At 37.5% G+C, this 17,671-nt stretch overlaps 1 protein-coding gene across 1 annotated transcript in view; it reads left to right on the top strand.

Annotated features, from left to right (window-relative positions):
- The window catches only part of IGHMBP2 (immunoglobulin mu DNA binding protein 2), a 68,376-nt gene that overhangs the window by 3,734 nt on the left and 46,971 nt on the right, over window positions 1–17,671 (top strand). Inside the window, exons 3-6 of the mRNA XM_039353256.1 lie at window positions 6,397–6,589; window positions 7,195–7,292; window positions 12,431–12,594; window positions 14,562–14,762. Of these exons, the coding sequence (XP_039209190.1) occupies window positions 6,397–6,589; window positions 7,195–7,292; window positions 12,431–12,594; window positions 14,562–14,762 (656 nt within the window). The remainder of the gene's footprint in view (window positions 1–6,396; window positions 6,590–7,194; window positions 7,293–12,430; window positions 12,595–14,561; window positions 14,763–17,671) is intronic.

Raw genomic sequence — 17,671 nt, 5'->3', positions numbered from 1 at the left:
TTCTGGGAAAAGAGAAAGCAGGAGAAAGAAATTCAAAATAACCAGGCCTTAATTCTGTATGGTAAAAAAAGAGGAAGAAAGCCACCTCTAGCTAGCTTTCAAGATTCTGCTATTTTGCTATACAACAATAGAGTCCCAATGGTCCTTGTTGTGTTTGCTTCCTGACCTGCCCTTTTCTGGAGTGCTGACAAACCTGATTGTTTCATATTGAACTTGTCAGGTTGTTGTCTTTTGTCATGATGACTTTTGTGAATACAAAGACAGAGTAAATTGGAGAGTCTCTCAAGGTTGTCAATGGCAGTAGTAAAGTTTCTGGTTTCATTTAATCTGAGATATACCGTGTTTTCCTGAAGGTAAGACCTACCCCGAAAATAAGCCCTAGCTTGATTTTTGGAGGTGGGCCTAATATCAGCCCTACCCTGAAAATAAGCCCTAGTTTTGAGGTAAGGTGCATGCCTAAAAATCAAGCTAGGGTGGGTGTAGGGGGGTGGAGCTGCCTCAGGCACCCCACAACTGCTTACCTTACCAGTAGGACCACAACAAGCAGGTGTCCTCCGCCCTGACACATGTTGCGCTGCATGGCTCGTTGTACTGTTGCCACTCCTCACTGCAGGAGGCTGCATGGTGCTTGTCACACTGTTGCCACAGAAGCGCCATGCAGCCTCCTGTAAATGGCCAAAGCACCGCACAGTGCCTTGACCCGATTGGCGGCAATGGCCCAAAGCGCCGTGTGGCATCTTGCCACGACCAGCAGCAACAGTCTGAAGCACCATGCAACCTTCTGCAAACGGCCTGAAGCACTGCGCGGCGTCCTGCCGCGACCAGTAGCACAGGTGTGAAGCACCATGCAGCGTCCTTCCGCAACCGGTGGCACTGGCACAGTGTTCCACATGGCATCTGGCTGCAAGTGCTGGCAAGTGGCCGTTGAAGAAGTCAAGCAGTGGCATGACAAATGTTGGGGCATGCGAGGCCTGGCTGCAGCGGTCCTAAGGTAAGACATCCTCCGAAAATAAGACCTAGTGCCTCTTTCTGAGGTAAGAAAAATATAAGACCTAGTGCCTCTTTCTGAGGTAAAAAAAATATAATTTTGGGGGAAACACAGTTCTCACCCTCCCATTAATGTGGTAGTATTGCCATCTCAAAAGTTAGATGCTCTTCTATGAGGCCAACTAAGATATGTGTCTCAGCCAATAGCTCATGAAAGAATACAGTGTGATTATCCCTGAACATATGTACTTCTGCTCACTCCATATTCACTTTATTTCTTAGAAGGGAATCTTGCAATGAGCAATCAGTTTAAAATCTATTTGCAAATACTACAAATGTAATCTTATAGAGGCCTGGATTTCTCAGCAGGCATTTCAAGCTCAGCTACAAAGACTTTTTAAGTTTTTTTTTATATTGCTATAACTCATAATTCCAAGTGGGAGCATTTAGACAATGTTGGCTGATTTCAGAACCCTCCTGGTTAGTATTTACATAGAAGACTAACAAAACATTCCTAGACAGAAGTACTTCTTTTCTTTAATGAATTCTTTCTATTGTTTTCCATTTTATTTGTAACATTCTGATATTTGGTTTTTTTTAAAGTAAAATCTTCCAAGGTTTTTTAAAAAATTTTTTAAAATGAAAACTATGTTGAGGAAGACCTCCAGAATGCTGGTTAATTTAGATAACTGGGTTTTTTGCTAGGAAACCAAAAAAGTATGATTGTTACAAGTAAATTACAAAAATACAGTAGCAAACAGTCTATGCTGACTATGCTGAGACTTTTTCTTTAGCTTACACTACTGTACTGAGAAAATAAATGAGCTATGGCCTTACCTTCTAATCTAGGTTTTTATTTTGTATGGGCAGCTGTTCTTGTTAGAAACTCAATATTTCATTATGAAACAATGTACAATGTTAATAGAGGCTCATTCCTGGAATCTGATTTTCACATATTTGTAAAGTAATTTTGTCATAGTTCTGCATCCACTCACTTAAGAAAAAGGCTTATAAATTCAATAAGATTAATTTCTGAGTAAATATTTGAATCATACCCTTTCTCTGACTTGTTTTTAAAAAAGAGTCTTTATCCTCCTTCTTGCTTGGCTGGTCTCACATCATCTTAAGACATGGTTTGTATTAACTGCCTAGTTCAAACATAATTTTAATAACATTTTAAGCCAGAAATCATGGTTTACCAACCACAGTGACTGGTTCAGAAGCTAAAACCCAAACATTATAAGTTTTATTGCATTTTATGAATCAAATGACTGTAGCCTAAAAAGTGCCATTCTCCAAGAGCTTTATTAAACGTTTTTTCCATTATGTAGCAGTCACTAAGAATGCTACTTAGTATGTACTCCCTTCTTCTCCCCCTTCTCCCTCTGTCTCTCTCTCACACACACATACACACACACTCCCTTGAGCAGCCTGTAAAACAATGGGTTCTAACCATATTTTTCAATTTAGGTCTGTATTGAATCTCAAGGGTATTTTGTACTTTTTGTTTAAAAAGGAGATTTAAGACCCTCCTGGCATTGTTTTCCCTTGCCACAGACAGTTGGACTATTGATTAATTCTATACTTGAATTAATGCCTCAGCATTGATACACACTGTACTGTGTTTCATAGTAGTAATCATGAGGATAATGTTTGTCTTTTTTAAAAATGCTATTTAGAATAGATATGGGCAGAATTAGACAAAGATATGCTTTGAAAAGAGCTCCAGTGACTTTGAAAACCACATCCGCTCAAGAGAGGCTGTTTCTGAGGGGCAAATTTTCTAAGATGAAAATATATGCTAAGGGCACATATTCTGTTAGATTCAGAATTGCTGGGTGTGTGTGTGTGTGTGAACCTCCAACTTTGGGTTCAATCATGCAGAATTGCATTGTTTTCTTGTCATGAATAAATCAGATACATGTGGAGGGTAATGTTGTGTGAACTTGCAATGGCATTTCTTATGGCTTAAAAGAGAATAGATTCATTGAATCATGACATCGTACTTTAAAATTGTTACGATGAAAGATGCCCCACAGCTTATAGTTAACAATGGAGCTAATCAGTTTCATTGACATTCAGTTACTTTTCAGAACAGAATGCATTCTCACTGGTGAACACAGTAGATACTGGTGGGTTGGGTTTTTTTTTTTAACCTAAATGGGAATGGCATGTAAGAATGTATATGTTTCTTACATTTCGTAGATTTACATATAAGTATAATGTCTGTATCAGTGTCTGAAAATATTTATGATATCTAGCATCATTCCAGGGCTTTCTGGAAAGCTTTCCTTTTTCTGGATGATGTTAGTCAGAGAGCCTAAAGCAGGGGTAGGCAACCTTGGCTCTTTTATGACTCGTGGACTTCAACTCCCAGAATTCCTGAGCCAGCCATGGGAATGGGAATTCTGGGAGTTGAAGTCCACGAGTCATAAAAGAGCCGAGATTGCCTACCCCTGGCCTAAAGTAATTGATTCTGAATGATCTCCTAAAGCTTTGGGTTTCAATTCTGGGGCTGGAGTTTTCCTTCTGCTTTTACTTCTTTGAATTAAAAAAAAAAAAGAGGGGGATTGGAACTTATATCAAGCTTTGTTTATCCAAAGAGTTCTATCATCTGTTCAGGTTTTGACCATAGATAAAGGGCTCCCAATGGCAAAATGTCTTCTGTGGATTTGCCATCCCACTTCTGGAGCTCTTCTGAGCTTTGGGCTGGAATATTAGCGCCCACTGGGATTTAAAACGAGAAACCTTGGAAAGAGTTAAAAGGACTATAAGGTGTCCTAGTTAATTTTAGTGGATTGTCCTGAGACGGATAGCAATATCACTTGGTGTGATTGACAGTTTTGCCTCCTTTGTGTCTTGTGGTGTTTAATAAGTTATTATTGTTTTTACATGTAGTTTATTTTCTTATGAAAGCCTGGATTCTCTTGATGCATAATTGATGAATCCATTGGACCTGACCTACTTTCAGTCTCATCAGTACAGATTGCAATCTGCATGAGGGCTTTTGAAAAATCTTATCTGGGTTTTTTGGGGGGAGTACATTAGAACATTATGAAAGATAGCAAAAGGATGGTCAGGCAAATATAGAGTATGATACTTGCCTATTTTTCTGTACAATTCAGTCATTTTGAAACCTTATCTTAATCACTATTGCATTTTGATTGGCACTGCACCAGTTTAGTATCAAAAGTTTGTAGTCTCTTTACACATTATGATAATTTCCACATGTCCTGTGTGTTGATATCCTTTATAAAACAAATACTGTACAGTCTCTCTGGATCCTGTCAAATGATGGTTCACTATGCCAGGGCTTTTCAACCAATGATACGGGTATCACCTGTGGTACATTGGCACCTGGCAGGTGGAGGATAGCAGGGGAGGGGAATGAGCTGAACCGGTGGCAGCACTGCACAAGCCTGAGTGAGAGATGGCTGGAGCTGCAGGGCTGGCAGGGCTGAGCGGAAGCGCCAGGATCAGTACCACTTTCCAGATGATTGGCGTTTGCATCAAGGACACAGGCACCCTTGATGCAAACGATGTAGAGCTGGCCATGCCACCCAGTAGGACACACCCACTCCATCCACGCCCACCCAGTAGGCTGCACCCACCCTGGCCCCCAAGGGCAACCACAATGCTGATGCGGCCCTCAATGAAATTGAGTTTGACACCCATTTTAGAGAGTTGTTGAGGCCACCTGGAGGTTTATCTGTGTCATCAGGGTCACTTGAGTAGTGCAAATAGAACTGCTGAAAAGACTGTGTTGTAGACTGGAGATAGATGATGTTATATCCTTTACCCTCTGTTGAGAGAGGGCTGTTCAGTTTTGACATAGATGGCCTCTTTGACCTTTCTTTCAAACCAGTGGTCCTCTCTGTCCAAATGTAGACTTTGCTGTCTTCAAAAGAGTGGCCTTTGTCTTTTAAATGCAGATGGACTGCTGACTCTTGTCCCGATGGGTTTGTTCTCCTATGTTGTGCCATTGTTTATGAAGTGATTGTTTTTTTCCCCAATGTACAGATCTGCACATGGCTCACTACATTGTACTGCATATACCACTTTGCTCAATTTGTGTCTAGATGTTTTATTCTCGGAGTGGACAAGCTTCTGTCTTAATGTATTTTTGGGTTTAAAGTGTGCACATACGTTGTGTTGGCTGAAGATCTTCCTCAGCTTTTCCAACATTCCTGCAACGTATGGAATGACAACATTGCTTTGTTTGTTGTTCTTTTTTTGTCTGTTATGGAGGAGCTCCTGCTGGGTCTTTTTAGGGATTTGCTGAAGGTCCACTTGGGTTAGCCACAAGTTCTGAGGGCTTCCTTGATGTGTTTTAGTTCTTTTTCTTTCCCATCTTTGCTTGGTAGGCAGACCTTCTGCTCAGTGGTGTTGGGTTCTGATAACTCCCATTTTTTCTGCTCCAGTGGGTCTTGCCTTGGCTCCCCCCTTCTCCCCCCATCTGTCTATCTATCTATAATTTCATAGATAGAAAGTTAAAATACAAAATTGCAGCAAAAAAGGAAACATAGGGGTTTCATTTCCTGAAAAATAGAAATATTAAAAAAAGGAAATAATTTGAACAATTTAAATAATTAATTTGAAAGGAACCCTTCACTTATTTCTTATTTAGTTGCTTGGAACTGTTTCCTTTTCTGTAGCTTAGCCTGGTGATATTTTGAAATAACATCACATTTCTTTCAAATAAGTTTGTCTCTTGTGCATGCAGTGAGAAATGTTGATACAATGTCTCTCACAGTCTTTGTATCTTCATGAAGTAAACCCTCTATTTGCATAGTCAATATTCTTATCCATAGGTTTTAGATCTGGAAACAATTCATTAAATTTTGTCACCAAGTAATCAATTACAGTATATCAGCATTCTCAGCAGTTTCTCTAAAATCTCTGATCCTTAAGGTTATTTCTTTTGCAAGATCAGTATTCTGATCTTATAATTTTGCCAAATTTATCTTGTTATTTGAAATATCTTTTTGCTTTTTCTAACTTAGATAATATTCTGTATGCTAGAATCATATTATAGGCTACCTACTTAGGCTATATTAGACATTTGCTTTGACATTACCCTAAATTGTGTATTAATTTATTATGCCTGCTAAGTTTTCTCTTATCAGCATTATAGTCTCCTCCCATTTCAGTTTTATGTCTTGCTTGAGTTGTCTGATCAATATTTGACTGAATGAGAATCAATGTATTGTTTACCACAATGACTTAACTCAGATGGTTCACCTCTAGTTGTCTCTATTGTTGATTTATTCCTCTTGGTTGCTGGAGGAATGATGAGCTTCATATAGTTGTGGTTTCTTCAGATATAATTCAGATGTAATTCCTTTGCTTTTATGTGAGGTATCTTTTCTGTATTCTAATTTTATTCTTGTCATCATTTATCTTCTGCAGGTGACATAGTGGGACTTTATGAAGCAGCTGGACAAAATAATCAGATCTGCACAGGAATTGTCACCCGAACGGCCTCCAATTCAATTACAATCGCAGTTGATGAGCCTCAGAGTAACCTTGTAAATTTAGATCAGGAGAATTTGTACTGTCTGTTGAAACTTGCCAATGATGTTACATACAATAGACTCAAAAGGTAAACTACTATAAAAGGATGATTATGGAACTTTTATGTCTTAAGAAATAAAAAAAATCTTTATTTAATAACCAGAATTCTGAAAGGAAGTAAGGAAAACAGTTATGTGAGGTACAGCTGGGAGATATCTTTCCATTTGCTCCATTGTGTTGGGATTTTGGATGATAGCCTCATCTTCCTAGGTTCATGAACGTTTCTCTGTTTTTTTGCTCAGTAGTTTATTGGCTGCTGCGTTTTTGTCATACAGAGCACTTTATAATGCTTATGTTGGCAACATATGTTCATAACCTGGGCCTTTTACTTGTGAAAATGATAAAACAAGAAGGCTCCAGATGGCATGTGCCTATTGGATTAAATTGGCATGTGGTTGGAAGTTTTTTTCAGCCCTGGCTGAAGGAATTAGTGGAAGAGAAGTTAATTTAACTTTACAGACTGATAATACTAAGTTCCTGTGAAGTTTTATTATGGTTTTGAGACTACGATATGTCATTTCAAGCTGATCACACAACATTTGTAATTATTTAAGATATTGCTTGGTATTGTTTCATAAGTTTTGAAGGGGTTGTCTTTAAGATTCAGTTCCTTTATTGTCTTCTCTTTGACAGGGCTTTAAATACACTTAATCACTATGGGTCTGGTCCAGCATCTGATCTTATTGATGTGCTATTTTGTTCTTCTGAACCTAGTGGTGCCAGTGATACAAGTAAGAATTCTTTCTTTTTTTAATGAATGATGAAAAATCCATCAGAAGTTTAGTATATGTCTGATTTAATTCACAACTGGTGTCCCTAAAAAGTCTTCCTCTCTTGCCCTCTGTGTTGCCTTTTGAAGAAAAGATATAAATGAATCTTGTTTTCTTTGTTCAGTCCTTTTTGCACTGACCTGGCATACATTACACAAATATAAATATTTATGTCATAGAGGGCAAGCATTTATATCTGGGCAAGTATTGTTGTGTATTGTCTTTATAGATCTTTACAGCAAAAGTAGAAATGTTTATTCATTTATCAAAATGATAAAATCAGTTGTTGACTAGGTTCTCACATCCTGCAAGGCACAATGTGGGATCCTAAGCACAGTGGTTCTGAATAGATATGCTTTTCCACCTTCAGCAAACATTCTAGCAAGAAACATAAGTTTGTCCATTTGTTTTGCTTTTCACCATTTAGGTGTAACTTTTAATTGTTTCCTGCATTTTCCTAGTTGAACACAATTACCTTAGGCTTTGCTCCTGTTCAGTATTGTATTGTTCCTGAAACATTTCATTTATTTTCATTTGTGCCTTAGTCTCAGTATATACAGTACATTGCTTTTATTGCATTCAGCAGCAAATCTTCAACTCCATATTCACAAAAAGCATTCCATAATTCAAACTTATTTATAATCTACTTACTTTAAATCAAGTGTCTAAACTTGCTTTTTCACATTTATACATTTCTCAATCCGATCTGCTTGTGTGTGCCTCTGCTGCTTTGGTATACAGTCATACCGCATTTTCCAATTTTGCTTATTATCACCTCTCTCATACTCATAATCCAAACCCCAGATTATGACCATCCATCACTCATCCCCTATATTCTCAATTTGTCTTTATAATTATAAAGACAAATTATAAATTATAATAATGTTCAACATTTCATAAACCGACTCTTGATTTTTCTGTTTCCATTTCTACCCAGTTGTGCTGGTAGACACAATTCCTAAAGTTAGAAAACATAATAATATACTTAATTATAATATATTAAGTTACAATGAAATATATGAGCGAAACAACTTATCTGTCCTCAAAAATTATAGATGGCTATAAAAGTCATTTTAAATAAATAATTAAGCAAACCTGTTTGTGAGAAAAAAATCACAGCATATAATGTCTCCTTTCTGGTACATAATAATGGAACACAGTGGTTTGTTTAGTGTTGTGTGAACCTACTAAACTCTGTTAAGCTACAAACCATGGTTATATTGTGTGAGTCAAAGTTCTTTAGCTTATACATCAGTACAAATTAAAATGAATACTATATATATAATATTTAAAGGCCAGTTATATAAAGGCTAGTCAATATATCAGAAAAACAGACAGAGTGATTTGGGACTTGGGTTATTCTATTCTGAATAGAAGAGAGAGAATACTTTTAGAAACTCACCTACATTTAAAAACAAGCACCCAGAAATCTCAAAATAGAGAAACCTAGAATTTGGGAATCATACGTATAAAGACAGTTGGTAACCACCAGAGGTCAGCATTTTCCTTTGAGCAGCATAGCCATATCAGTGCTATTGCCACTTTTCCCAAAATGTTCTGCTTCTGCAGGAAAAAAAAAAACTTAGGCATCCCTGTAAAGTCAGAAAAATTCTGATAATTTTTGTGCTGCTCGTCTCTGTTTTTGTCAGATTCTCTTTTTGTAGTGAGATGTCTTTTTGTCCCACCTATTCAACTCTCAGAGGAGAAGCGAGAGAGTGCTGGCTTTAGGAATCAAGGACAGCAGGTGATTCTAGAAGGCCTCTTTTCTCTCCACCATGTCCTGCAGTCATTTGGTCACACTGAATTCCAACCAACTAGAACATCAGATCAATTTTATATGGGTTTTCCCCTGTGGTAAAGGCTAGTGTAAGCAATCAAATACTTACTGGTGCTCCTGGACTACTTTTAGTGGTTGAGTGGTTTTTCTTCTATGTTTTAAATAGTTCCAGTTAGATTTGGGGAATCGCTCTATCCTGATGTGTTAAAGTTTAAAATGTGATGCTTTTGATTGTGTTTATTGGGAAACAGAAACAAAAGTATGCCGTTGTACTCCTGCCCTGCTTTAGCCTTGCATCAGGTCACCATAATAGGAGCAGATGCTGGACCGAACAGCCCTTTAAGTCCTATATAGCAGTTCTGGCATTCTTAGAAGGGATGGATCCTAAAAGAAACAGCAAATTTTGTGAACTGCTGCCTGAAGACAGTTTCCTGAAGCTTATGCACAAATAAATGTACATACGTGACTTTCTTCAGCATTATGTTTTTTTGATAGCTGTGTGCAGATGCCCTTGGTGTCACTCAGAAGTAACTGAATTTTAGCCCCATAGCTGAAATCGAGTCTACTTTCTTAAATATTAGTAGCATCCAAGTAGTAAAATCCAACAGAAGGTGCGCAGAAAAAGCCCAAACTAATTTACCATAAATCATGATGTACTTTGAGGTTGACAGTAAATACTGCATTTTTGTTTCTGTTTTCCCTAACACTTGCAGTCTTTGCTTGAGAGAACATAAAAGTGGCAGTTTATAAATTGCTTATATACCTTTAGCGAATTGTGAAAAATAAGAAGTCTAAATACTGGGGCAGAATCATTGCTGTGAATGAATGCGGAATTTGCCCCATGAATTAACCTTTCAGTTAATTTAACATGGTAAAAAAGCTTCTGTCTTTATACCAAAACTGGCTCCTATCTCTCATGTGCACCATAGATCCGCTGTCCTGTCCTTGAATCTGTTCTGCAGAAAAATACCAAATGCATTATAATTTTCTCTAGCGATTGGTTTTGCACTCATACATCTTGGCAAATAGGCTTTCCTGACATGCCTTCTCTCATTCTGCATTTGTCAACTGATAAATGAATCTGATCTTGTGAATAACTTAGAATGCAGTATAAAATGGCAAGTGGAGCCAAAAGCTTCTTTTGCATTCATGACATATAGGACTTTTGGCTTTTGAAGGGTAGCTTAGTCATGACTAACAAACCAGAGCTCCTTCATGCTGCCACAAGAGTTGGAATCTTTCATTTGTACTGTTTTGCTAAGGGCTGCAGTATTGCCTTGTTGATCAGCAAGAAGTGGAACATAAGCATGGTAAATGGAAAATGCATTAAAAGTATGCTTTCTTACAAGAAAAGTCCCTATAGCTCATGTTAAAATAAGGGAAATGTTCAAGTGTTCACAACAATTTTTAAAGGTTGATTTTATATATGGAAAGAGGACTTATTTAAACATTCTTATTTTTAGGTATTAAAAGAAATGTTGATTTTGCATCTAACGTTTTTAACCATAAAAAACATTATAAAACAGCAAAAAAAAGTTAAAACAAAATGTTGCTCGGATCAGCAGTCACCAACATTTCCAGCTCCACAGACTGGCAGCGGTGGTGGTGATGGGGAAGGGATAGTTTTGCACGCTTGCCTGCCTCTTGTGCAACCCAGTTCCCAATGGGCCACAGACCGGTCCCGGTCCATGGACTCGGGATTGGGGACCCTTGGCTTGGATAATCTATAAAAATAAGTTGAAATATAGGATGATAACTTTCTAACATATTCTTTACCATTCATTATAAAGCCTGCTGTTACTATGATTTTACAAACATCTGTCATTTGCTTTTTGTGTTTTAAATAAATCTGCTATTTGCATTGGTTTAATAAAATCTGCCTGAGAAACAGTTTTATGGTAAAACTGTAATGCTAGCATCTCTCTACTTCTTGCAGAAGAGCTATTCCAATAGGGCATCTTAGCAGCAGAAAATTTGGAGGGAGAATTCTTTTCTTGCCATTCAGAATGCAAAACCTTTTGGCATCCTGATGCCGCAAAGTGGCATTGTTGCCCCTTTTGATGTGCCAGCTCCAATAGCTAGAGAGGAATTAAATTGTCCACTTGGCGTCTTTTGCCAGTCTGAAATTAAAAATGCCCGTTCCAATAGCATTTGCCAAACTTACGATGACAAGAACTCCTACTTACCAACTGCTCCCCTATATATAAAACTGCTGTTTATATTTTAATTGATGTCTTCTGGATTTTGGTGAATAAATGTTCTTCTGCTTCTTCCTGCAGTACTGGGATCAAATAAGCTAAAAGCTTCTTTTGTAATTGTAATTGAAAAGCTGGTGGGATGTGGAGGAGGACGGGGTGATCAATAATAATAATAGTATAATAATGATAATAGCAGCAATAATATCAACACTAGCATAATATCAATTCCTGAGATCCACCCAAAGCTAAAATGACATATAACATTTTTTAAAAAGTGAAAGTCTTCTGAAAGTTCCCTTTTCCCATTCCAGTTGGGGTTGCATACTAGAAGGAGAAGTGAAATGTTATACATGATGTTAATTAGCAGTTTCACTCCCTCCCCTGCAACTATCATCAAGAAAAAAATGGTGGACCTGAATTAAGAAATAAAGGTATAGATATTTATGTAGTTATTTTAAAGTTTGCACAGAGCACTCAAAACATGAGGTTTGAGGAAAATAAGAAATAAGGTATGATATCCATACCTGTCAGCTCCATTGTTCTAGCTGGGACCCCCCCCCCACACACACACAGTGGAACATTTTCCAACTGACTAAAGAGTACTTTCCTTGCATCCTTCCAGCAGCCAGTATTGTCGGCTGGCCATTTCAAGGTAGCGCTTCTTGCTCTTTTTACTTCTCTGCCTAATGAATTGTTAGCAGTTGTTCTATGAAGCTCTGTTGCTCATCTAATTACACATTGGTGTACAAAGCTATAATTAAGGTTTTGGCTCAGCATATTGTACTTTTAGGAAAGAAAGGTGTCTGTGTTTTTTCAGGGAATTTCCTAGTAAGAATGTATTCTGTATGGTGGAACCGTGAAAGGCAATGGGCTGTTAAAGCACATTAATCTTCTGTTATTCTTTCAAAGACTGAAAATATTTGCAATAAAACAGAAACTTTCTTGAGAGATGCCAGGCCTCAGTGGGGGCTTAGAATTGGTCTTAGTAATTATCAGGATGCTTCCTTTGCTGAGAAATCTGGTCAGTGTCCAAAAACAGCCTCTTCTTATTTGTATTGTACTTGCTTTCTCACAAATGTTCTTGGTGAGACTGAAATCTGAACAAATGCTCCTGCTGCTTCCAGGGCTTTTGAAGTTCTACAATGAATCCCTGGATGCCTCCCAGAAGGAAGCTGTTTGCTTTTCATTGGCACAGAAGGAACTTGCTATCATCCATGGACCACCTGGAACTGGCAAGACAACAACTGTGGTGGAGATAATACTCCAAGCTGTGGAGCAAGGCTTGAAAGTGAGTGAGTGAAAACATTTTCTGAAGAGATGCCTATTTAGGCCGGAAACCTAGGTCCCTGTGGCCATTGTACTATTCTGAGGCAAGAATGGAAGGCGAACCTTGCCATTCAGAATGAGGCGCATTTCAGCTTTGGTTAAAGCATGAGATGGGAAGTAGCTGGCTGAGTAAGGGGTATTGCCTACAGTTCTTAATAGACCTGTAGCCTCTTTCATGCTTATAGCACCTTCTCAGTGTTTTAAGTCCAGTATGGCAGGTGAATTGGGAAGTGTCACAATACATACAGATGCTTTTCTCAGCGTATTAGAAATGCATATGTGTAAAAATTGCAGAGTGGGTGTGAGGGGAGGGGGAGAAATGAAAAGGGCTTTGGGACCATGAACTGCTGGCAAGATGCCTCATATTTGGGTGTAGACAATACTTAATTGCATTGCCCATTACTAATTGCTCTAATGTTTGGGGGAAAACAGTGTTGGAACTGATGAAAAGCTTGCACATAGGTTTGTGTGGAATTGTATGCGAATGTTTGAAAGAATGCTATGTGCAAGAATGATGTATTTGTTACTGTATAAAAATATGGGGATGCTTGATAATTCCATCCTTCATTTTAAAAGGGATGTATGTTAAAGAACAATAGGTTGATAGTCTAATATAATTTAAGTCAAAAGTTAACTGGTCTATTTTTAACAAAATGTCCAAAAGGTTTTGGGATGAGGGGAGAGGGAACGATTAATTTTCAAAGAGAGAAAATAAAAGAAAAGGAATTGAACTTTAAATATAAATATAAACAAATAATAATTGGTAGCCCTTGTGGAAAAATAAACTACAGTATGGTAATATTATTATGCTCAGAGGAAGAGTTTTGTGTTTGTTTAACTACAATTCCCAAAGCTCTCTGTTCATAAAATATTATTGTTAAATAAAGTTTTAATTGTTTATAATAAACTGGATCTCTGGGTAAATAACCTGAATAAAGTAATCCCCTCTCCCATATCTATGATACTAAACTACTAGGAAAAGAAATAGTAGAAGGTAGGATAATAGTATAAAATAAAACCTTAACACAGAAACGAATAATTTTGGGTTGGTAACAGTGATATTTTAAAATCTATACATTTGTCCTCAGAATACATTTAGAAAAACATTAGGTCATGAGTATGGGAATTTTAGTTATAATATAAACCTTAGAAGATTCTAGAGAATGGCCATTTGGCAGTATAAAAAATTGGATATGGGGGGTCATACGAGGTCTATGTTCCATTTTTGGAGATGTAGGTAGTCAAAATCTCAGCAGAAAGATGCATAATTTTATTTCACGAATACACATTTTTAAGAGTCACCATGTTTATCTTACAATTTGGGTTCTTTGCGATGGATAATATTCTTATTTCCACTTAGAAGTAAAGGAAAAACTTTGGAAGCATTACAGATTCATCCAGGTTACCTGTATTTCTAGAAAAATCTTCATTTTCCCTGCTAATCTCTCTATATTAATGTTCTTGGCTGAAGCACAACTGTTTCTGCTCAGAGATGTTCCTGGATCTTCTGAGGTTCAGTGAGATGTAGAAGTAAAGCTTTGGAATTAAAGGGTATCATCAGGCACACAAAGGAAAAAAAGAAAAAGCTGAAAGATCCTTGGCAGGTTAGAACTTAAATTTGGCTGGGACTAGTATCTTCAAAGTAACTTTTGTCCTTGATCTTGGTTTAATCCTTTGAATTTGTACGGTTCTTTTTAGCTCAGAGGTCTAACATATAATAAAGTCCTTCAAACTCCAGGTCAAATCCTGATCCAGCTTTGACTTGAGAATAATCTCTTTTCCTGGCACTTATAAAATAACCTCCTTCCTTTTCCTTTTGCCCTTGATGCTTGTAGTGTTTCTGTAAACTATAGATATGAATCTGTGTAGGACTGTAGCTATTTCAGTGAAGTGAATTAATACTGTTTAAAGAGATATTTTTCTTCCTAGGTTCTCTGTTGTGCTCCCTCTAATATTGCAGTTGATAACTTGGTGGAAAGGATCTCTGTTCATAAGGTGCGAATCCTGCGTCTTGGTCGCCCAGCTCGTCTTCTAGAGTCCATACAGCACCATTCGCTGGATGCTGTCCTATTGCGTGGAGATAATGCCCAGATTGTAGCAGACATCCGGAAGGACATTGATCAAGCTTTTGTAAGTCTTGTATTACATTTTTACAGCAGTTTTCAAAAATAATCTATAGAATAAATCTGTAGCGTTCTTTGTGACATTGTATTCTTGGAATAAGTACAGTGCTATTGCAGAAGTGATTGAATATGTGTCTTATCTTGAAATTGAACCAAAACTCCTCAGATATATAAGCAGTGTTGGGTGGAATGGCTATAACTAAAAATATCTGCAGCTTTGTAACTGACTCTGACATAATGGGATATTCTGTAGAATATTCAGTCAGTCAGTCAGTCTTTAGGGATCCAGTCTTTTCTTTCCATTTTCTTTTTCCCAAGTTTTGTAGCATTGTTAAGAGCAAATTGAGATTCTTCACTCAGTTTTTCTCCGCCCTTCTTTCCTGTGTACTTTCGATTTTGCTTTGTTTTCCCTCCCTGTTATTATTACCTGTATGTGGAAATAACAGAAGGAGCCATACTTGGTCAATCAGTCCAGAATTAAAATACAGTCAGGATTGACAATGCAGTGCTCTCAAACAGCTCTTAGCACACCCATGTGACTTTAAATGTTTATTTAACTTAATTTTAATACATTGGCTGGTGGGAAAGCCACTTTTCAAACTCTTCCCATTTCTGAGGATGCCCTGTGGACTTCATTAGAATATTCTTCAGAAAGAGGAGGAGATGGGCTGTTAGGGGAGAGTTGTCTACTGTCTAATAATTTTAACTTGCTAGTTAACTTTTTTAAAGACAAGAAAGAATGAACAGATACTGTTTAATAAATGTTAAGGATTGTGAAGGGAGCAGCTTCAAGGGCTTGGAAGGAGCAGGAAGGAATTGACATTATAGGTATTTTCTGAACTTTATGGAATTCCTAAGAACCAAGGAGGGAACAGCACACTGGAACTTTGTGTGATCTGTGGCAATACTGCCTTTTCAGTTTGCTTCTACGATTAAGGCCAGGTCAAGGCTGAATCATTTAGCTGGGTTTAGAATAAATCATTTAGAATAATTTAGAATAAATAAGAGGTCTGCTTCACGAAAGGCCCTTTCTCTATTTCTTTGAGACTCTCCAAACAGAGACTGCAATTTTAAATTACATTGATAACATTACAACTGATAACTGATAGGAAAAAAGGCCAGAAAGTAAGATGTCTCTACATTTTCCTCTCTTTCCACCCCGCTTGCCTTGTAAAATTATTGGTGAACAGAATCTTAGGGCTATATCACATCTTCTTTATTTAATTTTCTATTTTACATTTATTTTAAATATGGCATTGTTTGAAGTATATTACAATTCAAATTATTGTCTGTTGTGCCTGACCACCTTGCAGAAATTAGCAATAACTCCATTTTAATCTCTGTGCTAGGAGGTTATCACTACCAGTTACACACATACACACACACACACACACACACACACACACACACACTCAGCAATCTCTGGAGACCACGTTTCCAAAAGGCTAGAGGTTTTGTACACTCTAACGAAAAGGCAGGGCTATAATCCATCACAGATGTACATGCTTGCATATGAAGTCCTGATGGCTTCTTCTGCCTGTTTGTGTAGGCGCCTGGGATATGTGTATTTACTATATGATGGAACGAGGAGGAAAGTAGAGGCCAGCATGTATTTCAGGGGTTTGCCTATTCAACACACACTTTTGATTGACTGAGGTTTCTGATGACTCATTTTTGTGCATATTCAAGATACAGATAGTCCTCAACTTACGGCTTCAGTCAGGACCAGAATTTATGTTGCTAAGCATTAACATTTAAATGAGTTGCACCTGATTTTACAATCTTTATATGCCATAGTTGTTAAGTGAATCACTGTGATTGTTGAACAAATCATCTTGTTAAGCAAATTCAGCTTTCCCCATTGACTTTGGCTGTTGGAAGCCCCCTGGGAAGGTCATAAATGGCGACCCCATGGCCCCAGGACACTGCAGCTATCACAAATACATGCTAGGTGCTAAGAGCCCAAATTTTGATCATATGATTAGAGGAACAGTGTGATTGTCATAAGTGTGATGGACAGTTAATCACTTTTTTTAGTACTGTCGTAACTTCAGATGGTTGTTAAATGTATAACCATAAGTTGAGGACTACCTGCAGAACACACGGAAAAAAAGAGGCATTTATGTGAGGGTTGAAAGAAGAAAATAATAAGTGGCTTGCTTATTTGCTATCTTTTAAATTCTGCTGTGCTCAGCACTGTGACTGTTTTCAGTGGCACTTTTTAATACTGTTCAACTTAAGATTTTTTGTAAATTTAATGTTATTTTTATTGTTTGCTTTGTCCTTTTCAGGGGTAGAAAATTGATTTTAATAAAAGATGAGGTTTGGGGAATTTTGAGAGTAATCTCTTCACCAAGAATAGCTCAGCTGCAAACTTCTGTAGAGACATGCAATATATTATAGCTGTGCTACATCCCTAGAGAACTTGTAAGGATGAAGAATGAAAGGTATAAGTCAAGGATTGATTGGCTCTTGCTAAGTCAGCTGCATTTGCATCACACTCACCATTGCTAGGATCCTTGAAGTCATTTTCAATCATTTTCTTGATTGGGCCAAAAGTAATTATTCAGAGGTTATAAGGGATTTATAATTTATACACAGAGACTATAAAGAGTTCTCTTTGGAGAACAAGTACAAGGGCAGTAATCTCCAGTCCTCCCTTAGTTCTCCTGGTAATGATGATACCTCATAGTGTAGCAAGTTTCATTTGCGCTCTTTTGTAAGAAACCAGAAGATCACTTGAAACTAAAAAGAATTGGAGCAAATGACTAGCACTTTGGCAACTTCTTTTTAAATAACTCCTTTGTATTCTAAAATCTATCCCTTTCATTTTTCACCCTGCCTCTGAGAACCTTATTTTTTTTTTCCTCCAACCCTTTTTGATTTGCCTTATCTTTAAAATGTTCAGAAAAGAAG

The sequence above is a fragment of the Crotalus tigris genome, unplaced genomic scaffold, assembly GCF_016545835.1.
Source record: "Crotalus tigris isolate CLP2741 ecotype Arizona unplaced genomic scaffold, ASM1654583v1 scf7180000018504.2861643, whole genome shotgun sequence".
Lineage (NCBI taxonomy): Eukaryota > Metazoa > Chordata > Lepidosauria > Squamata > Viperidae > Crotalus > Crotalus tigris.
This window is presented reverse-complemented; position numbering and strand designations above follow the sequence as displayed.